At 40.2% G+C, this 12,486-nt stretch overlaps 1 protein-coding gene across 1 annotated transcript in view; it reads left to right on the top strand.

Moving 5' to 3' along the window:
* The window catches only part of SLC4A8 (solute carrier family 4 member 8), a 162,801-nt gene that overhangs the window by 71,358 nt on the left and 78,957 nt on the right, over positions 1-12,486 (top strand). The window contains exon 2 of the mRNA XM_075199297.1: positions 3,154-3,235. Within this exon, the coding sequence (XP_075055398.1) occupies positions 3,154-3,235 (82 nt within the window). The remainder of the gene's footprint in view (positions 1-3,153; positions 3,236-12,486) is intronic.

Below are 12,486 nucleotides of genomic sequence, written 5' to 3'. Positions count from 1 at the left end.
GGCTGCTTCTGGAAAAATTGAGCTTTCACTGTGCCCTTCAGGAGAGCTCAAAGCACGCCACAAACATAATGCTCCCTATATTTTTTTTAAAAAAAGGGTCATTTAAAAAAAAATAAAACCTTTAATAGACGATAAGCTGCAGTATATACAATACCAAGAGAATACCCAATTAACATTATAACATTTGCAAGGAAATAGGAACCAGGTCTCCAAGGTTGCCAGATTGATAACACACACTCTGCTGACTCACCAGTCTACTTAAATAAATTCCAAATATAACAATAGTCCGTCCTGACCTTTAACCATTTGTCACTTTCTAGTTAAACATTTTCTCACTATTTCTCATGTGTTCCTTTATACTTATTGTCTTGTAATTGCTTGTCCATCCGTGGTTATTTTTCTGCATTTTCTTGCTGTTTTTACAAGTCATTTTAATTCAGACTCAAAATCCATATTCAATTAATCCACACTATAAAACAAGAGTGGTCCTGTATCCAGTGCACTTTGTATTAGGAATATGTCCTGCAGCTATGTTACATGAAGTGTTTGAGGCCGGTTTCTGAGCAAGCTCAGATCTCTATTTAAAAATAGCTGCAGAACTGTAAATGAACACAGTGTTTTTATGCTTCTGTCAATAATTGTGGAAAAACCTCTGTTGCTATTAATTTCAATTTTATATTTTGAAAGCATCAGTCTCATTAATGTGAATTGTTGCTTTGAATGTAATATCTGGACTGCAGGATCTATGAAAGATTAACAATTAATAGAACAATAATGAAGCTGCATGCTCTGCTAAACAATATTATTATGTAACTCTCTTTAGCTGGGAAAGACTTGAGTGAGTTAAGGGTAATGTATTTTTGATTTAGATGAATCTTAGTGGTTGTAGACACACACTTAGCGTCATGATTTTATTGAAAACACATCAGGACAAGAGTATAACACTTTTTTGTAGCTTAATTTGTGTTCATATGCATCAGGATAATGTTCTTTAACAGTTTTTGGAAAAGTTCTGTTATAGCCCTTCTACTTCCCATAGGAGATAGGGAGTTTTCATGTTCTCTCTTTCTGCTGGAGTGCTGATATCATTGTCCAGCAGACCTCAGAGATGAGAGAAGATATGACATTGTCTCTCTCTCCGGCTGACATACCTTGTTTGGTACACACAGTCTTCATGGGCTGTATTCCTGTCAGGGAAGTGGGGCATGGGATTTCTCGAGTTCCATTTAATTTTTACTTTCTAGGCTAAAGGTAAAATTTCAGTGGAGGTGAAATGAATTGTATGATGTATGGGAGAACAACAAACTGAATTGCATTTGGGGGAGAGGGAAAGTGAGAATGACTTTCATGGGATGTAGATGCAAGGTAGGGAAATTCCATGGGCTGACCATGCCCCTGCATTGGCTGGTCGCGCTTCCCTCTCTACGCTGGTAAGACTCCCGCTGTCTGCATACCACCCCACACAATGTCTCCTGGTGTAATATGCATATGGGTTCAATTTCATTTTTATGTAAAAATTAAGCAATGCCAACATGTTGATTGTCAGCTGGCAGGCAAGGAAGGCATACTTGGGAGTAGTTGTTTGTCGTAATGCAGTGTCACCAACGCACATGTGAATCAATTTCTATGGCTAGACATCCTAGTCTACAATCACATGTTGATCCAGTACAGCCTTATAATTTGATTTTGGTCTGTCTATTACATCTGGAAGTCCCTTGCATCCATTTTACCATTTCATATAAAGCCCCATTATCCTGGCATGTTTTTTATTTCATTGAGATATAATCAAAGCTGAGTACTTCTGAATGTAATAGCATTACACTGAAGCCAGCTTTGCAGAGTTTGAGGGATGACAGCACAATTTTCTGTATTGCATTCATCCTCCATGATGTATTTTCCAATTCCATGTGTATACAGGTGATTTAAAAAAAAGAAAAAAACAGGCTCCTTTTCTTGTGGCAAAGATGGGTGGGGGAAATGTCGTATTTACCTATATAAAAGACTTGCACTCTGTATTGCACAGTGAGGCTTTGTTTATCTTTAGATAATCTTTCACGTGATTTAGATATGCAGATTATCTGAGCTAAAAAATCTGGGCTAATTGTGAAGTAGCATCTGCCCATGTTAATTACAAATAGAGGCATGCAATTACCATGGTAAAATCTCAAATTACCAAGGAACGTTACTTACCGTGATAAACCTAAATAGGCTCTGTCTACTTCCAATAAAATTTTATACCATTTGAAAATGCCCAAGGGAATGTACTCTGTTGTACATCAATTAAGACAAAACAAAGTGTGCCTCCAAACAAAATAAACAACAAAACAAAAATGAATACTTATAAGCTGCGTAGTACAATATATCTTTTATAGCCACCCGTCTTAGCACGATACATAACATCTAGTCATTTTGTGCCCCTATTAGTAGAGAGTACATTATCCTTTATAGTTCATGTTGTTAGATAAAATAGTTGTATCTCAATTATTTCAGTTGTGCTATTGCAGAAAGTAGAGCCATTTATTACGGGACTGTATTTTAAACACTTGCTTTGGATAAGTAAACAGTGGCCTAGTGGTTAGCACTTCTGCCTCATAGCACTGGAGTCATGAGTTCAATTCCTGATGGCCTTGCCTGTGTGGAGTTTGTATGTTCTCCCTGTATTTGTGTGGGTTTCCTCCTGGTACTCCAGTTTCCTCCCACACTACAAAAACATACTAGTAGGTTAATTGGCTGCTATCAAAATTGACATTAGTGTGTGTGTGTGTGTGTGTGTGTGTGTGTGTTAGGGCATTTAGACTGTAAGCTTCAATGGGGCAGGGACTAATGTGAGAGAGTTCTCTGTACAGCGCTGCAGAATTAGAGGTGCTATAGAAATAACTGATGATGATGATGGTCTTTCCCAAGTCCAGCAACACTTCAATGACTAGGAAACAAATGTATCCCCAAATATAACATTTGTTTTAATCCGATGTCTGGAAAAAGTTATCCAAATTATTATATGTATAAGGAAATCCGCTGATATCAGTCTGTTCATTAGTCATCTGTAATAGCATGATATAGCAATAAGATAATAACCACTTACAAACTGCATCACAATTATTACATTGTAACTGCTAAACATTGACACACTATTATATTTTGGTTTTTTTACAGAGATCTGATGAAGAAGCTGTTGTAGACCAAGGTGGAACTAGTTCAGTTCTTAATATTCATTATGAGAAAGAGGAGCTTGAAGGTAAGACTGTAATAAAATATGGTTGCTGAAGCATTATTAATCAGTATATTACAAAAAAACATTTTTATATTCTGACCTTCCTGAGTCAGGTAAATATCCAGATAGGTTTGTTCTTCATGACAGCTCTTGATGACCTATGACATACCACTGAGAAAAAACGAAATCTAAAATAATCCCACCCGCGATCAAGCTCACCAGCTATCCATCCAAGCCCTGCCCTTGATCCACCCAAGTGCATCTTTCACGGTATCAGTGCTGTTGGAAGACACACTATGCCAACCTTTATAGTTCTGCTGGGTTAAATAAATGTGTACTGCAAGAGGAGGAAGTGCCTTACATTACTGGATTAGTCCCTGATATTTAGCATTATAGTTAGAGATCTATGTGCCTATAGAGCAGACTTGTAGTATCAGCAAATGTAAAAATAAAAAGTATATATGTGTATATAAAAATATAAACATATATTTATGACCTCCTCTTATCGCACCAATTTGGATTACTGCCTAAATACATAAAAAAGGGCCACATATCCCTTATTAAACCATACAATAAATTCATACATAAGTATATATTACAGGCGCAAAGCCAAATATGTTCTATTGTTTTGCAGGTATGCTTATAAATGGTAGTTCACATACGCAATCAGAGTCCTTCACAAATCAAAAAGTGTCAGTCAATATATATAGCTTCTTTATCTCTCATAATCGAAGATAACTCCTACAGTTCATAATCTTCTTAGAGATCCGGGCGGAGGACAGGCAGCTTGACTCGTTCATGTACCACCAACGCGTTTCAACTCGTACTTCTCGGGTCCTTTACAAGGTGTATCTGATTAGCCCTTCTGCCTCAACTATATATAACCGTTGACCAATCAGGGAATGGATTGTACCTGCATAGCAGAATCACATAATAATTTATAAAACCAATAAAATACTTCTGTAATACACACAGTGGTTACATACAAATATCATTTATGTAAACATACCTGCAAAACAGAACATATTTGGTTTTGTGCCTGTGATATATACTTATGTATGAAATTTTTGTAGCATCAGCAAGTCTTTAGTCATACAATAATTTAAAGAAAGGTACAGTAAGGGCATGTTCATGTAACTGTAACACAACTAGACATGGAGGCATCTTCTTTTGTGGGTGCTGGATACACAATTATGATGATGACTATCTGCAACACTGTCTAGCCCTTTTGATTGGCTGATTGTTTATAGACCCATCAAGATGACAGTGCTTAAATCATTAGCATGTCAGCTTTATTACCTGTAGTCATCTATTCACATTAGTGATATTTTCAATTGGACTACTGCATAAAGAATATCCCATTTGATTGTTAAAGGGGAGTATTTATTTAGATTAAATGAGTATTTGTGTTTGTATTTAATTACATATTATATTCAAAATGAGACTTTTGCATTTATTGATAACACCATCCAGACACTATTTATTCTTGTGTATATGACACTTAAGTAGACTATTATCAGTGTTCTCCCCAACATCTATTTCCCAAGTGCTCCACCCGGCTGTGTTTATTTGCTACCCGGCTCTTGGAGCCAGAGTCCTATTATAGTAAAATAAACCATTGTTTCTCTTATTAGAACAGTCACTATGTGAGCACTGCAACCAGCAGTGAGTGTTAGACCACTGACCACCGGTCTGACCACTACAGGTAGATGTGGACAGCAACCTCCAAAAGTTTTCTGTATTATTACAAAGTATTACAACTGAACCCACCTGGAAACCTCTTATTGCCACCCGTGGCAAAATTTTCTGAGGAGAACACCGCTATTATATTGTGTGCAAATACTAAAACACTGACAAGTCACATCTGCATGCTCTCTCTACGCTTCGTCTATGCTGTCGGGAGGAGTAAGCATATGCACTTGACATACTGTCTGAGCACATTTGTGCCCACCATTAAATGAGTTTCTAAGTGTTTAAAAATACCAAATAGTTGTTTTTTATATAACATTTTTCATCCGTGCATAACATTTCTATTTTGAGTTAAACTTAAGGTATGAGTAGCCCTTAAAGTGTGAGAATTTTGTCTAAGGGTTCATGTAACATATGTTGAGGAATCCTGATATAAACTACTCAGCCAAGTCCCTCTACAGATAAAATAAGGATTTAAAAGATTCTACCAATTTACACATAGTATTCTGTAGTAACTAGTATGTCTCAAATAGGATAGATAGAGAGACTTTATTAATTCCTGTCCATATGCTTGTGCAGATAGACATGTAGCACACATCATTGCCTTCTAATGCCAGGAAATCTCTTTATTCTTCCGCATGCTGCTACTTTAATGAAACACATTGCTTAGCTTTTTCACAAAGTGTAATATTGAAATTCCCTTTTGTAACACATTTTCTCCAGCTCAAATGAATGAGCTTGTTTAAGGGGAGGTAACTACAAGTTATCAGGGGGAAAAGTAAGTAATTCAGGTGTAACTGGATAGCAGAGAATGGAAAGTGATAGTTACCTCTGCTCGGACCACAGCTGCTGCGCTGCACTGTAGATAATTTTAAAAATAAGTGGAGAGTCAACTGGAGAAACATGATGGGATTAGCCAATCACAAGTGGCCAGCATCGGATCTCTTTTTATAGAGATTGTCTAACGGGGCTGTTTATGGATTTTTGGTTTTGTTTGTGAGAAGCATTTTATTACATTGAAAGGACTAAAAACGTGCTTCTGTGCCAAAGTGCAACATGGAGATGCAAAACTGGCCCCGTTGAAAGTATAGGATGAAACTTGAAGACTACCAGTTTAGAGGTCGTCTAAAATGAAAGCCCTGTTGTAGTGCAGAAATGGATGAGTGATCTTCTTTACCGCAAAATACACCCCTAAAAATACGCCCTCTTCATCCCTTTAATAATCTTTCCATAATCTCTAACGCACTGCTCTGCAAAATGAGGTGCACCAGTGTTCTCCATACTTTGCGTTGAACCCCTCCCTTCAACATGTGCAAGCTTCTGCTCCTCTGCAAATTCTTCCATCTTGCACCTTGGTGGAAATCTAGGCTTACTTGCACAAGTTGTGCGACAAGTTTAAAGCAGATTCTGTATTGTGTGAGAGATGTTCTGCACTTTATAAATTACCTCTACGGTCAGGGAAGGTGTAGCAGATATTAAACAACCCCAGAGAACAGTCATCCCTATGGAAGCACTATTCTTTTCGCAATGAAGGGGAAAAGGAGTGGGTCATTTAAGGTTTTTGATCATTTGTATTTGAGTGTGCCAATGTGGGTGGGGGGAGGTGCCTTTCCATTACTAAGCTTAAATGTCTAGATTTTGTCACTTGAATGGTGGAAGATATAACAACTAAAAGAAAATCTTTCATTGCGTAATATATTAAGAAAATGTAACTGTCCCGCAGTGATACTAGCTGGACACGGTGAGCACTCTTGAGCCCGGCATGCTGACATTGACATGTGAACTGGAATTTGGACTTGGGCTTCCAGTTCCAGATCTGTAAAAAAAGTAAAATAATAAAGTTAAAGCATAAAATAAAAAAAACATTTTTTCTTAAAAAACGTAAAACATTTTTTTTTAATTATTCTAATAATAAAGCACTTTTTTCTTTCCCTACTACATGGCAGCCCACGCAATGGGTTAATCCCCTGATCAGTTAGTGTAGACAGGAAGAATTTGGGCCCCTATATAAGGCAGATCCTCCCTCTCCATGGTGTCTTTTCTTCCTGTCTCAGCAGTGTTAGGACAGGGTAGTGTAGTGAGTGTTTATTGTTTTGTTTTTTATTTTATTCGAGAGTGCTTGCCTGGTGAGGTATCTGGCTTTTCCTCTGTGCTGACTGCTGTGTGCAGTTCCAGCCGGGCAGATGGACTGGAGTTCTCTCTGATAAATTCTTATGAAACTCCCGACGGTTGTACACGCAGGACACGTGCGCGCATGCGCAGTATGCTGCCGGGCTGCCGTCAGCGCTGTTCTCTGTGCAAGCTCACCTGTAGGAGGAATCAGGTGATATAATTATCTGCTAAGACTCACTATGATGATGTCTAGAGCAGGCACCGTATGTAAAAAGCTGCAGCACATTATATATGAGGTTCAATGTTTTGCTTGGTGCTGGATGCTGCAGGATTTAGCAACCATTTGGATAGTGCACTGTGGACCAGAAGCCCGCCCCAAAAAGCTGAAGGACACCCCAAGGTAAGCCCTTAGTAAGGGGTCTCTATTATTCTTAGGTTAGGGTACTTGGTTCCTTTTCTGTGTGTTTACAGTACCTCTGTGGAGCTTGTGCAGGGAAAAAGGAAATGCAGTGAAAAATCGTGTGTGTGCAGCTTGTGATGGCAGATTGCCGAAGGATTGTACCGATCCATTATGTGTATCATGCACCCCGGAAACTGTAGAGGGGCCTGCCCCCCCAACAATCCAGGCAGTTCTTTTCATGGATGGTTAAAACAATGCAGGAGTTTCAGGTCCCAGAACAGAGAGCAACAAGGGCCATCGTCCCTATAGTGGAAGATATGGAGGAAATGAGGCCAGGGCCGTCCTCTGAAACATTTAGCTCTACTCAGGAATGGGATTCGGACTCAAAATAGTGAGGCTGAGGTGGAAGAGGAGCCCAGAATGTTTAATTTGGATATTGTGAATATTATACTTAAGCACATTAACAAATCTTTAGGTATTGAAGAGCCAACAGTACCAATCAAACCGCAGGATGCATTGTTTTCAGAGCACCAAGTAAAGTCTAGAGTGTTCCATACGCATAAGGTGGTTAAAGACTTGATTGCTAAAGAATGTCAGGCTTTAGACAAAAGTCATCCTAACATGGGGAGGTTAAATCACATGTACCCTTTTCAGAATGAGGATGTGCTGAAATGGTGTTCGGTACCTAAGGTGAATTCAGCCATAGCTGGCTTATCCTCAAGTACCTCTCTCCCATGGGATGATGGGGGTCCATTAAAAGATGCTATGGATAGGAAAATGGAGACTTCCTTCAGGAAATTACACATCTCCTAAGGAATAACCCTAAAATCTGGGGTAGCCATGGCTTCGGTAGCTAGAGCCCTGGGACTGTGGGCAAATACTTTACATACGGATATTGAGGATAAGATAAATAGATTGTATCGTCTCAAATCCTTAGAGATTATGCAGAAAAGCATTGATTTCTTGTGTGAAGCTGCGTTGGATACGATTGTGTTTTGTTCTAGGAGCATGACTTCAGCAGTAGTAGCAAGAAGGGCGCTCTGGCTACATCCGTAGCAGGGCGGCAGGATGTTACGCTTTGCAAAAGTTTGGATTCAGACCACACAAGACAAATGGGTCCAGGAGATAGTCACCTAGGGATATGCTATAGAATTCCATACCAACCCTGTAGGGAACAAATTTATTCAGTCAAGACATCCCTCGTCTTCCCTAGAACGTCAAGCATTGGAGGAAAGCCTAAGAGGCCTGGTGAGAACAAGAGCTATCGTACCAGTACCGTCAGGTCAGGAAAATATGAAGTTCTATTCCAGACTGTTCCTCGTCCAGAAACCATCAGGTGCCTTCAAGCCCGTGCTAGATTTAAGGGCTCTCAACTGCTATGTGCGAGCAAAACATTTCTGGATGGAATCTGTCAACACAATTCTCAAAGCAGTAGAAACAGGAGATTTTCTGATGGCAATAGACTTAAAAGTTGCATATTTAGATATTCCGGTCACATCTTATCACCAACAATTTCTGAGATTTTGCATTTGAGGGCACCACTTGCAGTTCACTTGCCTTCCGTTTGGCCTTTCCACATGTTGAAGAACATTCACCAAGGTCCTTATAGTTCTCATAGCGGGGGAAAGAGTGACCTTGTGGCCGTATCTGGATGATATTCCAATTTCGGCAAAGTCAGAAGAAGCAGCCTTGGAAGTTACATCTCAGGTAATCCGGTTTCTGCAATGGCACGGTTGGTTAGTCAATATAGAAAAAAGCCATCTGATACCATCACAACAGCTTGTGTTTCTAGGAGTGCAAATTTTGACGGCCCTCAAGAGAGGGCTGTCAAAATTCAGTCCTTAGCGTACCTAGTTCAAATCCAACCTTGTGTGTCAGCGCGAACATGTCTGCGCCTCCTCGGAATGTTATCCTCAACAATAGGAATCCTCTTGTGGGCAAGATGGCATATGAGAGGTCTTCAAGTAAACCTCTTTGCGCAGTGGGATCATACAGTGGGGTCTCTAGACTCCAAAGTCAACCTCTCAAGGTCGGCAAGGCAGTCCTTAGGTTGGTGGCAGCTCCCAGGCCTGAGAAAACAAGGTGTGACTCTCTCGGTGCCAGACTGGTATGTCCTTATCACAGACGCCAGTACACTAGGCTGGGGTGCTCACATGCAAGATATGGTCACGCAGGTCACTTGGCGAAACGAAGAGAGAATTCTTCAGGGAAACATCTTGGAGATGAGAGCAGTCTGGCGTGCAGTTCAGTACTTCAAGCCCTATCTACAAGACAAGCATCTACAAGTCTTCTCCGACAACAGGACTGTGGTAGTCTTCATAAGCAAGCAAGGTGGTACGAAGAGCAGAGCAATATTGGCAGAAATAACCACGCTAATGGAGTGGGCAGAGACAAATCTGAGATCTCTCTTAGCTTTTCATGTAGCAGGCAAAGACAACATAGTGGCGGATTACTTAAGCAGACACCAAGTCCACCCTGGGGAATGGGAGCTGCACGAAGAAGTCTTTCAACTGGTACAATGCAGATTTGGAACACCAGAAATAGACCTTATGGCCACAGCAAGCAATGCCAAGGTACACCTATTCTATTCCTGTCACAGAGACATCAGGGCCCTAGTGATAGATGCCCTGTCAATTCAGTGGAACTTCAAACTGGGGTACGTGTTTCCTCCTTTTCCATTCATCCCTCAGATACTCAGGAAAATAAAGACAGAAAAAGTGGAGGTGATAGCGGTCCTCGCTGCATGGCCGAGGCGTCCCTGGTTCGCTGTAGCACAGAGAATGTTGCTGGAACATCCATGGCCAGACCTCATACATCAGGGTCCAGTTCTACATCCAGATCCAAACTCCCTGAGTTTGATGGCGTGGACACTGAGAGGAAATTACTGAAATCCAAAGGGGTCTCAGATGAAGTAATAGACATTCTAATTCAGGCAAGGAAAAATATAATAATTCCTCTATTATTTATTATAGAATCTGGAAAAAATGTATTTGTTGTGCAGCGGACATGGCGAAGGATCCCATGTCTGCCAGTGTGCCGGATGTGTTAGAGTTTCTCAAAGATGGTTTTGTTAAAGGACTAGCACCTGCTACATTAAAGGTGCAAGTATCTGCCTTTAGCATCCTTCTTGATATCAAACTGGCATCTCAGGGTCTTATCTTCCAATTTTTTCAAGCACTGAAGAGGTTACGCCCAAGACGGAAACCATTCTTAGCCCCTTGGGACCTTAATATTGTTTTGGATGCCTTAACAGTCTATCCTTTTGAACTGTTGCTAGACATATCTCTTAGATGCCTCACTCTGAAGGTGCTCTTTTTGGTGGCTAACACTTCAATACATGCGCTGTGGTTTGAAGAACCCTTTCTGAATATCTATGAAGATAGAGTAGTTTTGAAGCTGAATCCGGATTATCTACCCAAGGTGGTATCCTCTTCCACATCAATCAGGAGTTGATTCTGCCATCTCTCTCTCCTCATCCCACTAATAGTGACGAAACACGTCTCCACACTCTAGACCTAGTGAGGGCTATATCTACATATATCATCAGGTCAAAAAAATCTGATTAAGACAAAGCAACCATTTGTACTTCCTGAAGGTCCTCGCAAAGGACATGCCCCATCCAAACCCACATTGGCAAAGTGGATCAGAGAAGTGATTGCGCAGGCCTACAGGGGGAAAGGGCGTGAAGTACCTAGGATACTGAAGGCGCATTCAACTAGGCCAGTAGCAACCTCCCGAGCACATAGAACCCATGCATCAGCAACTGACAACTGTAAGGCAACTGGATGGTCGTCCATGCACACATTCTCTAGCCATTATCTATTCTCAATTTCATGTGGGCACCCCTTTGCGAACGCCATCCTCATATGGCTTTAGCAATTGCAGCACAGCAGTGGTACTTGACGAATAGGAGGGAAGCAATATCAGATGATAGCCTTTACCATCTGGGAGCTTTGGTACATAGGGAGAAGCCCTAAATCCCGCGAAAAATACCCCTTGTGAAGGATTAAGGGTTCATCTGCCTTTAATAAATAGACCCTCATGTGACTTGTGAAAATGCACAACTTATGAAAGTGGACATTTCACAAATAAATAAACTACTTGTGTCTGATGATAAATGTTATAGTACATTTGTTGAATTTTGCAGAATTCAGCAGGTCTTCTATTTTTTCCTCAATGGTCTTTTTTTTTTTTGGTGGGGGGTAAGTGCTTGAAAAAATGTATTTATCCCAAAATTATTTTACATATAGAACACAGGGAATTATAGATCACTCTCAACGCTTCAATGCAGTGTGGTAAAAGCACATGCATAAATGCAGTTCCAGTTTTTATTGCATTTTTGAATAGCTGTCCAAATAGCTGTAGGACTCCAAAACTCAAGATACTTCTAAGCCACTAGAGAGAAAAAAATGATGCATGGACGTATAAAGGAACTTCTTTTTACTATGCCTGCCTTCATCACACAAGCATACAGCGGATATTTTAACTGTATTGCATCAGGAGATCATGCAACCACAAGTAAAGAACAGTAACAAACAGTGCAGAGAAGAGCAGATTTGTTATGTAATACGAATTACTGTGTTAGGTCTCATAATCAAAAGACATACAAAGAAAATGCAACTGCATTAAGTACTTATGGAAGGTCCAGATAGTGTCTCTTCTACTTGTCAGGAAGTTAGTGTTTTGTTCTATGCCTGTAGTGAGCGCCTCCTGCTGGCTGCTTGTTAAAGATACACTTTAACTCCTTTAAGGTCAGAGGAGGTATACATCTTTATGACCAGACTATTTTTCGTAGTTTTGTGCAGTGTTGTTTTTCCCGTGTTTGCGTGGGTTTCCTCCAGGTGCTCCAGTTTCCTCCCATATTCCAAAAACATACTGGTAGGTTAATTGGCTGCTTTCAAATTGACCCTAGTCTGCCTATGTGTGTATGTTAGGGAAATTAGACTGTAAGCTCCAATAGGGCAGGGACTGATGTGAGTGAGTTCTCTGTACAGCGCTGCGGAATTAGTAGCGCTATAAAATAGCTGCTGCTGATGATGAAATTAGATTTTTCTGTTTGTGTAATCTAATTGAG

The sequence above is a fragment of the Mixophyes fleayi genome, chromosome 2, assembly GCF_038048845.1.
Source record: "Mixophyes fleayi isolate aMixFle1 chromosome 2, aMixFle1.hap1, whole genome shotgun sequence".
Classification (NCBI taxonomy): domain Eukaryota; kingdom Metazoa; phylum Chordata; class Amphibia; order Anura; family Limnodynastidae; genus Mixophyes; species Mixophyes fleayi.
Note: the sequence above shows the minus strand (reverse complement) of the source record. Positions and strands in the feature narration are given on the sequence as shown.